The sequence below is a fragment of the Mustela putorius genome, unplaced genomic scaffold (assembly GCF_011764305.1).
Source record: "Mustela putorius furo isolate JIRA1106 unplaced genomic scaffold, ASM1176430v1.1 tig00003853_pilon_pilon_pilon, whole genome shotgun sequence".
Classification (NCBI taxonomy): Eukaryota; Metazoa; Chordata; class Mammalia; order Carnivora; family Mustelidae; genus Mustela; species Mustela putorius.
Window position 1 is genome coordinate 64401546 of NW_025422005.1, and position 12834 is coordinate 64414379.

The 12834-nt window shown below is 42.0% G+C and overlaps 2 protein-coding genes across 10 annotated transcripts in view; one reads left to right on the plus strand and one right to left on the minus strand.

Annotated features, from left to right (window-relative positions):
• The window catches only part of AK5 (adenylate kinase 5), a 240820-nt gene extending 233832 nt beyond the window's left edge, over positions 1–6988 (plus strand). Inside the window, 1 exon segment of the mRNA XM_004758166.3 lies at positions 5625–6988. Within this exon segment, the coding sequence (XP_004758223.2) occupies positions 5625–5693 (69 nt within the window). The 3' untranslated portion in view covers positions 5694–6988.
• Positions 6989–11387: 4399 nt separating this feature from the next.
• ZZZ3 (zinc finger ZZ-type containing 3) overlaps positions 11388–12834 on the minus strand; it is a 120251-nt gene continuing 118804 nt past the window's right edge. For all 9 annotated transcript variants that reach the window (XM_045064737.1, XM_045064734.1, XM_045064733.1 and 6 more), the window contains one exon: positions 11388–12673. In XM_045064737.1, coding sequence (XP_044920672.1) covers positions 12529–12673 — 145 coding nt within the window. In that variant the 3' untranslated portion in view covers positions 11388–12528. The remainder of the gene's footprint in view (positions 12674–12834) is intronic.

A 12834-nucleotide genomic window follows, 5' to 3' on the forward strand; every position in this document is an offset into this window, starting at 1 on the left:
GAAACATTTGTCCCAGAAGCCCCATGGCGCCAGGATGTGAAAAACAAAACTAAAACTCAAGCAATGTTTGTAACAGCCTGGGAAATTTCAGGAGAAACGCAACTAGATCCGCGCAGTGTTTGAACCAGCCCACTGTTCTATGGTTTGCAAATTCACAGAACTAGAGGGAACAGACAAAATGTGCATTTCCTCAGGCAACGTAACTGCTTTACTAACTTAGCAATATGTTCTGCGGACTGCTGGGAAATAGTATCACTGACTGCTCTCTTTTGAGAAGTCAGGTGATAACTCCAGAGATTCGTCTGTATTTCCTGTTCACTTGGTCTTAGCTTCTTCTACAGAGGAAAAAAATTACAAATACATGCATACGTATATACATATATATATATATATTCTTCCCCCCCATCCTATACTGATCACTTACTGCAGGCTTTTATATCAAGTCTCAGATCCAAAAAGATAGGTTCTTAAAGTCAAAAGCAAATCCACTTACCTAGGTTTCAATTACATTAAATACTTTAAAACCTCATACATGCTGACTTTGCGGAGTCAGAAATGGAGGTCTTGCGGGGAAAGGGACGTTGTGAAGCTTACTTTAACTCTTCACGGGGAAAAAAGAGCTGCTAGAAAATACTATAGCATAAGCATTGATTATGGAGCAAAACCTTCAGGGGATGTCTTATCTTCAAGTGTGCACAATTGCTGAGGAAGCCCCCTTCACACAAAATAGTCAGGACCCAGAATTCTTATCTGTTCACTAGGATGTTCAACACGAGCAGCTTGATAGCTGGTTTCAATGTGTGAAAGTTGTAAGCACTGAGGATAGCTCCTGTAAAACTTAAAATGCACCCAGTAAATTGGCTCTTTCCCATTTCCTTTGAGTTAGAGTAATATATGAAAATATGAAAGTCACTTAACCGTTCCCTTAAAATATTCTCCATGTGGGAATTCGCTGAGGAGGGGGACCAGAGACCTGCCCCATCTGCCACTAATATGGTCATGGACAGTGTAAACAATGAGCCCCGCGTTTAGGGACTCTAAACCTTGTCACCCACCACCACTCCCTACGGGGGAACCTGAGAGGGGGCAGGGTTCGATAAGCAAGGGCGGTTCCGGAGGACAGGGACAGAGGCAGGTTTGCTGAAAAGGGATGTTTAGGAGGGCAGGCATTCATTCCAAGGTGCATTTTGTACATTCAGGTTAAAGGTAGTAAGACATTATGGGGCAGTCAAAAGGAAAAGGAATGAAGTATGGATACCCACTAGAACACAGGTGAACCTTGACAACATGGTGCTTAGTGAAAAAAGTCACAAAAAAACATTTACTGTGTGAGTCCTTTTATAGAAAATGTCTGGGAACAGGCAAATCTCATCCTGAGCTATTTTTCCAGCCTCCTCTTCTCCTTCCCCCAAACCAAGCAGCATTTGCTCCGTCCTCAACACACGGTCCCGTTCCTGAAGAATCCACGTGCTTCCAGATCCCTATCCCTTTGCACATGTCAGTCTCTCCACAGAGAAGGCGCTCATTCTTCATCCTCTTCAGATGCAGATCTACTCCTGTAGACCCAGCTTGACTGGCAACACCCAACCGTCCTGATGCCCACCGGTGGGCACCTCACCACCATGAAAATGTGAACCACGATTTGGAATAGCCTAGAGTATCAGAGCTGGAACCAAACCTGGAGGTTACTATGTCTGACATCAGTCCCTTTAGGAATAGAGGAGGAAACTGAGGCATCAAGAGGATGAACAGCTGGTCTGAGTCCTGAAGCTCACAAGAGATAGCACCATATTATCATCGCTCCTGATACAGCGTCCTTTGCCTTACACTTCAGCCCTCTTGCAATTTTTTGACTAGGCAAATATTTACCAATGATTTTTATGTACCTGTGATTGTATCAACTCATACTTCAGGTAACAGAATCTGTCGGCCTCTTTATGGTCAACAGAGGCTCACCATTCCAGCTTCACTCTTTGCTGCCTCAACCGAATTCAACCATGCAGCCAGTTTGAATGGGTGACTACAGTATCATGTCGTCGACAAGTGCAAGGACTTTGGAGTCAGAGACCTGTTATTTTTTTTTTTTTTTTTTTAAAGATTTTATTTATTTGAGAGAGAATGAGTGAGAGCGAGCATGAGAGAGGAGAAGGTCAGAGGGAGAAGCAGACTCCCCAAGGAGCTGGGATCCCAATGCGGGACTCGATCCCGGAAGTCCAGGATCATGACCTGAGCCAAAGGCAGTTGCTCAACCAACTGAGCAACCCAGGCGCCCCGAGACCTGGGTTTTGACCAGGTCCCTGCCACTTACTTAGCTGTATGACCTTGGGAAGTTTAATTCACCTTTCAGAGCCTCAGTTTTGTCATGTGTGAAATGGGGATGACAGTATCTGTCCTCCAAGATCATTGTCAGAATGACCTGATGGTTGAAAAGCATTTATGGTGGGGAGCAGGGAATGGAATGAGGGAGCAAGTGAGGAGGGGAGGGGCTGAGGAAGGGAGAGAGGGAATGGGAGGGCCAGAGAGGGGATGATGGAGGGCGAGAGAGAGGATGAGAGAGAGAGAGAAGGGAGCTAGCAAGCAAGGGCAGAAGTGGAAAAACATTTTATTAAAAATAAATTTATTTCTTAATTAAAAATAAATAAAAGCACTTACGCTTCGTCATTGGTAAAGTTTATCATTTTAGATGATGGTGATGACAACTTCCCTCAGGAAACATCCCTGCCCTCCCAACACCCTGGGAGGCGCTCCTTATCCACAAGCTCCTAGACTTCCCTCAACACAGTGGCGATTCCTGGTCATTCTTTGTCTCTGCCCTTGAGCTGGCAGCCCCGTCAGAGCAGGATCCTTTTGTCTTGTTCGACCCGGCTTCTCCAGCACAAAATGTATCGTTAGCACCCAGGAAATGTTTGTTGGTTGAAAGGAAAAGGAAGGAGAGTAAAGCAAGAGGCAAGAGGCGGTGAGGGACACAAACATCCCAGGTGGAAAGCTCTTACTCTCCTGTAAGGATCGGGGATGACACATTTATTGGGGGATGAGTGCTCAATTTTTTTTTTAATTTTTATGTTTTCATTTTTGTGAGATACATCATACACAGTATTGCAAGAGCAGTGCATATGGTCTGAAGAATTATGAAATGAACACCGTGTAATCACATGGGTCCAGAAGCAGGAGGGAATGGCAGCTTCCCTGGTCGCCCTAGGTCACCTCTTCCTTCTTCTCTCCAAGAAGTGGTCACTTTCCTGATGTTTATGATAATCATCCTCCAGCTTCTCTCTCTGATTTACCACTCACAAACGGATCTCTAACCAACCCAGTTTCGCGTTGTGTGTTCTTGAATCTGATGTAACTAGAATCGTACTGTATGCATATTCTGAGACTTGCTTCTTTCTCTCGCTGCAACTTGGGGAGATGAACCCCTGCTGCTGACTGTAGCCGTCGTGTTTCTTCCACTGTCCTGTTCCGTCATGTGACTCTGCCCCATTTGTCCATCTACTGCTGAGGGACTTCTGCAGTCCTTCCAGTTTGGGGCTATTGCAAACAACCGTCTATAAACATTGTTGTTATCTATTTTCTGGGATATCTAAATGTGGTGGCGGTTTTTTGGTGGGTGGCGGGGAGGGGGTGGGGGGAGTTGAGAATTTATTTTACCTTCAGGATCTGTGAAGTCCCCAGTGTTGTGAAATCGAAAGCACTTTGCACAAAGAAGGTAGACAGGAGTGGAAGAAATCAGGGTTTGTCCGAGTGTGGTCCGAGATGACCCACAGCAAAATCATGTGGGGAATGTGGTAAATATGCAGATTAGGCCCAGCCCAACCCTAGCAAATGAAAACGTGTGGAGATGAAGCCTGAAATAGTAGCACCCTGACAGGCTCGCTGCCCAGCCCCCGAGTCGGAGGTGGGGTCACCAGGCCTCCTCGTCGAGTGGCTGTCCCAGGTGTGGCAGGACACCCTTCAGCGGCTGGGACAGTGTTGGGAAATTCTGAGTGAGGAAGGGGTAGTAGTGTCTTCATGCCCCGGAAATCAGCTCCCTCCCAGTCTCCCTGCCTGGGCCCCTCGCTGGGGTGTGTCAACAACGCCCAAGGGGCCCAGCTGAGGGCCCAGCTTTCGCTTTCTTCTCTGCAGTCCCGCTCCATGCCCCAATCCCGTCTTGCTCCAAATGCTCTCCAACACTCAAGAAGTCGTAACTCCTGTTTCCACAGCCTCAACAATCCCGTACCTCAATAAGGCCCTTTGTTTTGTTTTAAATAGATTGAGTCTTACATCACAGCCAAACTGAACGTCAAGTACAGAATTCTCAGATACCCTTGTCCCCAGACACAACACCACCTCCCCCACCATCAACATCCTACACAAGCATCCCACGTCACTATCAATGAACATACACCAACACATCATTCTCACCGGACGCCTGGGTTACGTCAGGGTCCACTCTTGGTGTTCACGCTCAATGGGTTTTGACAAATATATGATGATATGTATACACCATTAAGTTGCACCATCATAGAATTCCTTATTCCTCCCCTTCTTTCGTCTCTCACCACAACTCAGTCTGCTTATGGTCTCCACAGTTTTGCCTTTTTCATAAGGTCAGATGGTAGGTGGCCTTCTTAGAGAGGCTTCTTTGACTTAGAAATACAAGTTTCCCCCAAGTCTTTTTATGGCTTGTTGACTCATCTGAGGGCTAAACATCCCACTGTCTGGATACCACCGTTCATCCACTCCCCTAATGAAAGCTTAGCTTCTAAGTTTTGGCAATTATGAATAAATCTTCTGTAAACATCCATGTGCAAGTTTTTGTGTGGACATGAATTTTCAGATCTTTTGGGTAAATAACAACATGCACAATTCCTGGGTTCTATGGTGAAGAATGTTTAATTTTATAAGAAATTGCCGAAGTGTCTTCCACAGTGGCTGTACCGTCTCGCATTCCCATCAGCAAAAGAATGAGCATTCCTGTCGCACCACACTGTCACCAGCCTCTGGTGGGTTTTGGATTTTGGCTATTCTAATAGGTGCGTAGTGGTAGCTCCCTGATGTTTTAATTTGGACAAACCTAGTTTTTAAACAACTCCTCACTTTTCCTTTGTGGTTCTGGGCTCTATTTTAAAATTTTGCACAGCAAGTTATGAGCAGGTAATTATTATTAGCAATGGTCTTATCTACAAATATATATTTTTAAAGATTTTATTTATTTATTTGACAGAGATCACAAGTAGGCAGAGAGGCAGGCAGAGAGAGAGAGGAAAGCAGGTTCCCTGCTGAGCAGGGAGCCTGATGTGGGGCTCGATCCCAGGACCCTGGGATCATGACCTGAGCCGAAGGCAGAGGCTTTAACCCACTAAGCCACCCAGGCGCCCTCTGCAATGATTTCTTAAGACTAACTTTTTAGAGGCACCTGGGTGGCTCAGTCGGTTAAACGTCCAAGGTTTGATTTCCGCTCAGGTCATGATCTCAGGGTCCTGAGGCCGAGCCCTGCGTCAGGATCCTTGCTCAGCAGGGAGTCAGTTTCAGATTCTCTCCCTCTCACGTCCCTCTCCCTATGCTCTTGTGCTCTCTAATTAAGATCTTTAGAAAAACTAAAAAGGGAAACTAACTTTCTCTTTTCCTTTTCCTTTTAAATATAGGTAAATGCAGAGGGGACGCCAGAAGAAGTCTTTCTTCAACTCTGCACAGCTATTGACTCTATTTTCTGAAGGCAAAAAAGCATGTACATTAAGGAGAGTGGAAACAGAAAAAAAAAATTAAAAGGTTCATCCCTTAACACAGTATGTTTCAAGTTTAACCTTTCGTGCCCCCGCCCGAACCCTAACATTGCTGTTTGCTTCCCAACTTGACCTGAGAGGTGTCTGGGAATCATGCATGATGTATTCCGTATGATCCACGTGCGATCTTCCTCACTCACACAGCTGTCCGCCCCCCCAGCACGCACACTTCTCTGTCATCTCGGCCACACCTCAGAGCTGCTAGCAGTGCCAGTGTGTGTCAGTGGTGCCCTCAGGACTCGCCGGAGTCTGACCATTTGGTTTCTGTCAGTCAAGCCGGGGGTTAGCGTCCCTCACTCCCCAGCACATTTTCCTTCCTCATCCTGAGACAGACATGTTGTTGCCTGGCGAAGGGTCTCCATTTGAGGGACAGTCCTGGGCGTCTCCTCTGTGGCTATTTCCTCAAGTGTCATCCACTAGTAGTAGCTCAGAGCCAGAGAGACTGGGTTGACAACTCCAATTGTTTGATAGTAAGTTTGATTAAATTTGGTAGAAATAATACAATGTGAAATTGTATAGCTTTTCCAAGACCGTAAAACCCAGACTAGTCACCAGTAACATGCATCCTTTCATTTTTTGGAAATTGGCTACTTGGAAGGCTGTCAGAATGGCTAAGAAAACAAACCTGGTAAACTGTCTAACCTAATCTATTTTATACCCGGTGGTGCATTTCGGCAATGGTACACTAACACCAATGGCCAAACGTAACTTTAAAGCAGGAGGTGATTTGTGATTTGTTAACTGCATTCACCTAATGTCAGCTTATAGTTCTGACTTCACAGGATCACCTGTTTACTTATTGTTACTGCCAAGCAAGTAAGGAACGAAGTAACAGTAACCAAACGGATGTGGGTGGGAGAGGCTGTCAGTACATGATGTGTAACTGATCCCACGGCTACATTCATTTCATGTAGGCCTTTAACAGGGCTGTGCAAACCTTATCATATCCATATGTAAAATTGTGGTTTCCTTGCTTCAAACCAGTGAAGTTTGGGTTCTCCTTTGTGCAATTAGTTGCCAAATCAGAGCTTCTTATATATTCTACTGAAATATTTGCATCTTCCATTCAGTCACTACAAAAGACCATAGTTTCAGTTTGCATGACTTTTTTTTTCCCCCTTCAGTGGTTGTGCTGATAAGGATCCAATTCTGGGACAGAATTGTATTTTTAAAGTCATTTTTTTTTAAATGGATATGTACAAATAAAATAAATGGAACACACAAAACTCTTTTTCTATTTATTTGTAACATCATTCTGGAAAGCACTTGAAGCCTTATTTCAAACAGAGAAGCAAACACAGTAATAGTTGAGATTTAGGATATGCTCATATGGTTTTAATCTTGGCCATAGATCAGTTCTGAGCTATAACAGAGAGAATTCTCAGTGTACTCATGATACATGGTAATTTTTGTATTTCCTTTTGCTGTAGCAGTCATTCTTAAACAGAAATGTCAGTGTTTGCTAAAGAAGAAATTAAACTTCTTTGGTTACAATTATGCCTCTATTACCAAAAAGGGGCATGTTCCTACAACTCACACAGTTGTCAAATCCTTCATTACTACCCCTAGTTGTCACACTCTCTATAGGGGAGCACAAGGAACATTTCAGCAAATGAGAGAGAGAGGAGGAAAATTATCAGTTATGCCAAAAACACAAAATGACTCTGTAGGGATTAACATTCTTTAAACACATACCACGTACTGGCAAACACAGTCCATGCCTGCAACAGCTCTGACAACTTGAGTCAGGGAAATGAGACAGCCGGGCAGCAGACAGGGCCAGCCATGACTTTTATGGCTATAGCTGGCTGCCGACTTGGGAAATTAAAAAACAAACAAACAAAAACCCAAACTAGCAGGGGTGAATGACTTTGCCCCTGAAGAGTATCTAGAGATGCAACAGACTGCTAAAACATTTTACCTACGTGGATGGCTTCACTACTTTGAAGTCACAGGATTTTAAAGCAGGAAAGGATCTCAAAGGGGTCTGTCTAGCAAAATACCTTGTGTGTATGTAAATAAGACATTAGAACACGACCTCACTCCTTTACAGTGGTCTACAGTCAAGGCCTCACCTGCTCCAGCCCCCTACCCTGTATCACCTCATCAACTGTACTCTCCTCTTGCTCACTGGGCTCAAGCTACACTGGCCCTCTTAATGTTGCCTGAACAAGCCAAGCTCTCTGCTCCATCAGGATCCTTGTCGCTAATCCTTCCGCCTCTTCCACCAGGTTATCCACAGGCTAATTCCCTCACTCTGTCCAGGTCTCTGCTCAAATTTACACTTGTCGTCAAGACATTCTTTGATTACTCCATCTAAAATGACAGACGGGTCCCCATTCTTCCATCATTTTTCTCCAAGGGTTCTTTTTCTTCACAGCATTTTATCTCTGCTTAACTTTGCTTAACATTTTATTTGTACTTTTTTACTGTTATTCTTCTGCATTAGACTATAAAGCTCTATAAGGGCAAAGCTTTATATCCTCAGTCCCACACGGAGCAATTATTCCTGAAAGCTAACATTTAAATCCTCTGAACCTCAGTGATTTCACCTATATAGTAGAGATCGTAATAACAAGCACCCTTACTGAGGGGTTGTGAGGGTTACACAAGTTACTAATACATCGAAATCATTCACTAGCTCCTAGTGTTCAGTAAAAGGTGGTTTTTAGTCAACATCATTGAATCCCTCATTTACAACTGAGACTGGGACCCAGAATTTCCACTCGAGTGCCCTTTCATTCTAAGAACATGGCAGAGAATCAAGACATAGGGCCTAACTGGGGACCCAGTTAGGGCATCACTTTCTCAGGTTTGAACCACATCCTCCAGCTAAGCTAGGATGAAGTTCTTCAGTCTTCTCAGAGCCCTGGAAAGATCCTCGGAGGCAGGCCCTCTAAGGGCCCCCACACAGGCACTCACAGACACACTTAGACATAAGTGGTCTTTCCTACCTTCCTAGAGAAAAAATGTAACTCATGGAAACACTAATCAGACTACCAATAAATATTTACTGAAAATAGGCCAGATAGGCCATAGGGATATAGACAGACATAGATGGTCTCTGTTCTCATGGAGCTAAATGTGATACCACTCTTGAAAGTTTAATCGGCTACATGAAAAGTTAAAAAAAAAAAAGTCATGGGAGGGGGAGTCATATCAACAGAAGTATATTTTCAAAGTTAAGAAATAAAAACACTTTATAACCTAAAAAGGGCAACCTTCATAATCTTTACGGGAAAAAAAAATAACCTACTTGTTATTTGGAGACTTCCAGTTCTATCCAGTGCACCTAGAACAATGGCTTTCAAACTCTTGTTACCCACATTAAGAAATTCAGCTTATGTAGCATGCCACAGTTACAACTAAAAAAGGAATTTCACAAAACAGTATTTATTCTTACTACTTGTGATATACTATTTTCTTAAAAAAAAAAAGTTCTTCACATCTCAGTATATAATTGTGTTCTGTAATATAATTCAAACAAAAGGGGGAAGGGGAGACAACTGGATAAGGCATACTGTTAGGTTAAGTGAGAGGCACCAAACATGCATGGAAACAGATTGTCTCAGACAGGAGACTTTGCCTAAAGCCTCATGACCATGTGTTTGCTGTCAAGTTAGAATATGTAAATTCTATGTATGTGTGGTTTTCTAATTCACCATGGCCGACGATTTCAGTGCTTTCTCCCCATCCACAGACCTCCTGCTCTATTCCATTCCACGAACCTGGACCTGTGCTCAGGTCTGTAACTCTAGGAACCGCCCCACACCAGAAAAAAAGACTGAAAAGTAACCCCTGCACATTTCCACCTGTGACACCTGACACAGACGGAATATTCTTGCTCCAGAAACTAGGTGGTGACTTTGGAGCAATCCGTCTAAGTTAAACTTTATGAACTATATGACCATGGGCAAGTTATTTAACCTCTCTGGCTAGATCTCCTCATATGAAAACAGGATAATCGACACACTTTTCTCCTAAGGTAGTGAGAATTAAATCTGCTACCATATGCTTGCTTGGCACATAGTAAGCACTGAAATATTACTGCTATTACTATTAGTGCACACCACACCAATCTAAACCTCCTCTGCCTAAACGTTAGAGCAGTGGTTTTGGTGTTCTTCAAAATTACTTCAGTTCTTAGCAAATAACTTGAACATATCTCAGGAAATAAATATGACCTACTGAATACCACTTAAAATGTTGTCTCTTAAAGCCAATACTTCCTTATAGGAGATGGAAGGACTACTTGAAAAGACAGCCTTGCCCACTCCTGCAGTCAGCAAAGCAAAAGGATAACATGTTACTACTACTACACCCTTTAAAGCATTTTGAAGCCAGGAGGACTATATGCTTGGAACTGGAAAATGCAAAATAAACATATCTTTACTCAAGTAGATAATAATCCTCTTTGCCATTCAAAGTTCTCAAATCTTGAAAAAAATAAATCCACATTTAAGTGGATTTATTTAGTGTACTGTTTACATCAGAATTGTATCAGACACAGCCCTCTTCCAAAGCATACTTTATACTTTATGGGACTTTTTGAATGGACCTGAATGGTTCTCCAAAACCAGTTGTTAACTATTTCTATAAAACACGGAAGTTACCATCAAGTGCTGCTGTCTTGCTACAAGTTGAAGGTAGAACTCCTGGCATATTCACTTAACATTTAGTATCAAAATGCCCAAATGTTAATGATTCTCTCTTCTCCCAACTAATAATTCCAGGGTGAGAGGTTAAGCTAAGTCCATTTCCTGTTCTTTCTGATGCAATATATTTTACCAACATCATCAATAATCTTTAATCAATATATTACTTTAAAACCCTCCTATTTCAGGGCACCTAGGTAGCTCAGTCGTTAAGCATTTGCCTCTGGCTCAGGTTATGATCCCAGGGTCTTGGGAAGAGGCCCCCCCATAGGGCTCCTTGTTCAGAAGGAAGCCTGCTTCTCCCTTTCCCACTCCCCCTGCTTGTGTTCCCTCTCTTGCTGTCTCTCTCTGTCCAATAAATAAAATCTTTTTAAAAAAAGATTAAAATAAAACCCTTATATTTCTATATTTAAAATTATACTACTTTTTCAATTAAAAAAAACTGAAGTATGATTTTAGTGCCTCACAACACATTGAAGGACTAGTAAATAATGTCCCCTTGATTTAAAACTGGAAAAAACTCTAAAATAAGGTGAGAATTAATATTTAATCTTAGAATACTTATACCATCTCTTCCGAGAGTCACTGATAATTGCCAGTGAATACTGTGATCTTCAAAAACCATCTGATTAAATTAGACATATGAAGGGGGCTTACTTTCATCAAAAAGAATAAAACTTTTCAGCCTAAGTATAGCTTTCACATCTGGACATTAATAATACCCATTTTCTTTAACCATGGTATGTGTTCTTTTTGTAGCCTACTTTAATTTAGTGTCTCAGCACACACAGAGTGAAAATGTTACATCTTTTCACAGACCTTCTCACGTTCAAACATTTCCATAATACTACAGTTCTTACTCTTTTTAAAGGACAGACAGGTAAAGCAACCCCTTAAAAATTTTTGTTGTTTCAACACTAGTTAAAAAAATCCAAAATCTAACCAAAAGGAAGTCACAACAAGCATTCTATAATATAAACAGACAGTATCCACATAGTTTATTTCTCACAGTTCTCCTGACAAATGAACATTATTCAAGAACATACTGTATACACAGATAAGAAGAAACATACAAAATGTTTTAAATGATGCACAACAAAATCCAGCAGTATAAAAGAATGCATGTGAACTCTTGCTCACCGCGCAGACTAAATTTAATCACTTGTTTAAATAGTAATAAAAATACAATCTTTTATGGATCTTGTGCAGACTACAAAAGAGGGAAATTATTACCATATATATGATTTTTATATTAGGCAGTTTTCTTTGATGAGTTGCACTGACAACTCCAAATACAGAGGCAGAAGGCTGTGTATTTTAAAGGAATTAATGGTGTGAATTAGAGACTTTACACAGTTACTACCACTGGCACTTTTCACCATAGTTTGTACACATCACATGATCATCTTATATAACATTACATTTAAAAAATATATCTGAGTGACAATTGTATAACATTCACACACCATGAGCTGGTTAAGGAAGCAATGCCACAGCTGCCTCCTGTAGTGCTTCGCTGTTGGTAATAAGGACAGTTCATTGTGGTTAAAAGAAATTAGACATCAATATGGTTAAGCAGCTCCGATGTACTAAAGGCCATCAGTGGCCACCACTGGGACAGTGAGTTCTTTTAAAGTGTATATCCTAGAAGCAAATACCATCATTGGTTAAAACTTTGTCTAAGAAGTCAGCTTCTGTGCCGAAAACTATTTTCACAAAACTGAAAGCTACTAAACTGTTTTAAGATAAATACTTTGTCTTCTCATTATCCTATTTATGACCGAGTTCTTTGAAACCTTTGGAATTTACTCTCTTTAATGTGTGCTCTCGTTTCCATCTCACCCATTTAAGATCACCACCTAAAAGGCTTTAGGGTGGTGGTGAGAAATTCACCAGGGAAACCCTTTGCTCACCAGGAATGCTCAGCTGCTGAACAGTAATCTAGAGCCACAACGGTGCAGAGCTGGACTTGACGAGAACACTCAGCAAGCTGTCATGCTGTGAGTGTCATTTCAGGGAAAGCAGAGAATCTTTCCAAACTGTGCACATAATTCACAATGATACCATTGCTATGTGTTGAAGAGGACTAGTATATGATGTTCTCTTCCATGTCATCTGTTTGCTGGAAAGTAGTTTGGGTCAAGGTAATTATAACTGGTGCCCTGTGACACACAGTAGTCTCTGTCTAAGAATGTCTCTGACCTATAAACAGGTTCTAACTGGTGATCTTCCTTGTGAATATCTGTTTCATGAAGGCTGCAAAGAAAACACACACACACACACATACACAGAGACACATCATTAGATGGCACTGGATGCATTTTTGTCTAGATATTACAAAACTTCCTCACAGTTCTACATGTTTAAATCCATTAATCTACCAAAATCTCTAATAGAAAGTTATCTGAGATGTGGTA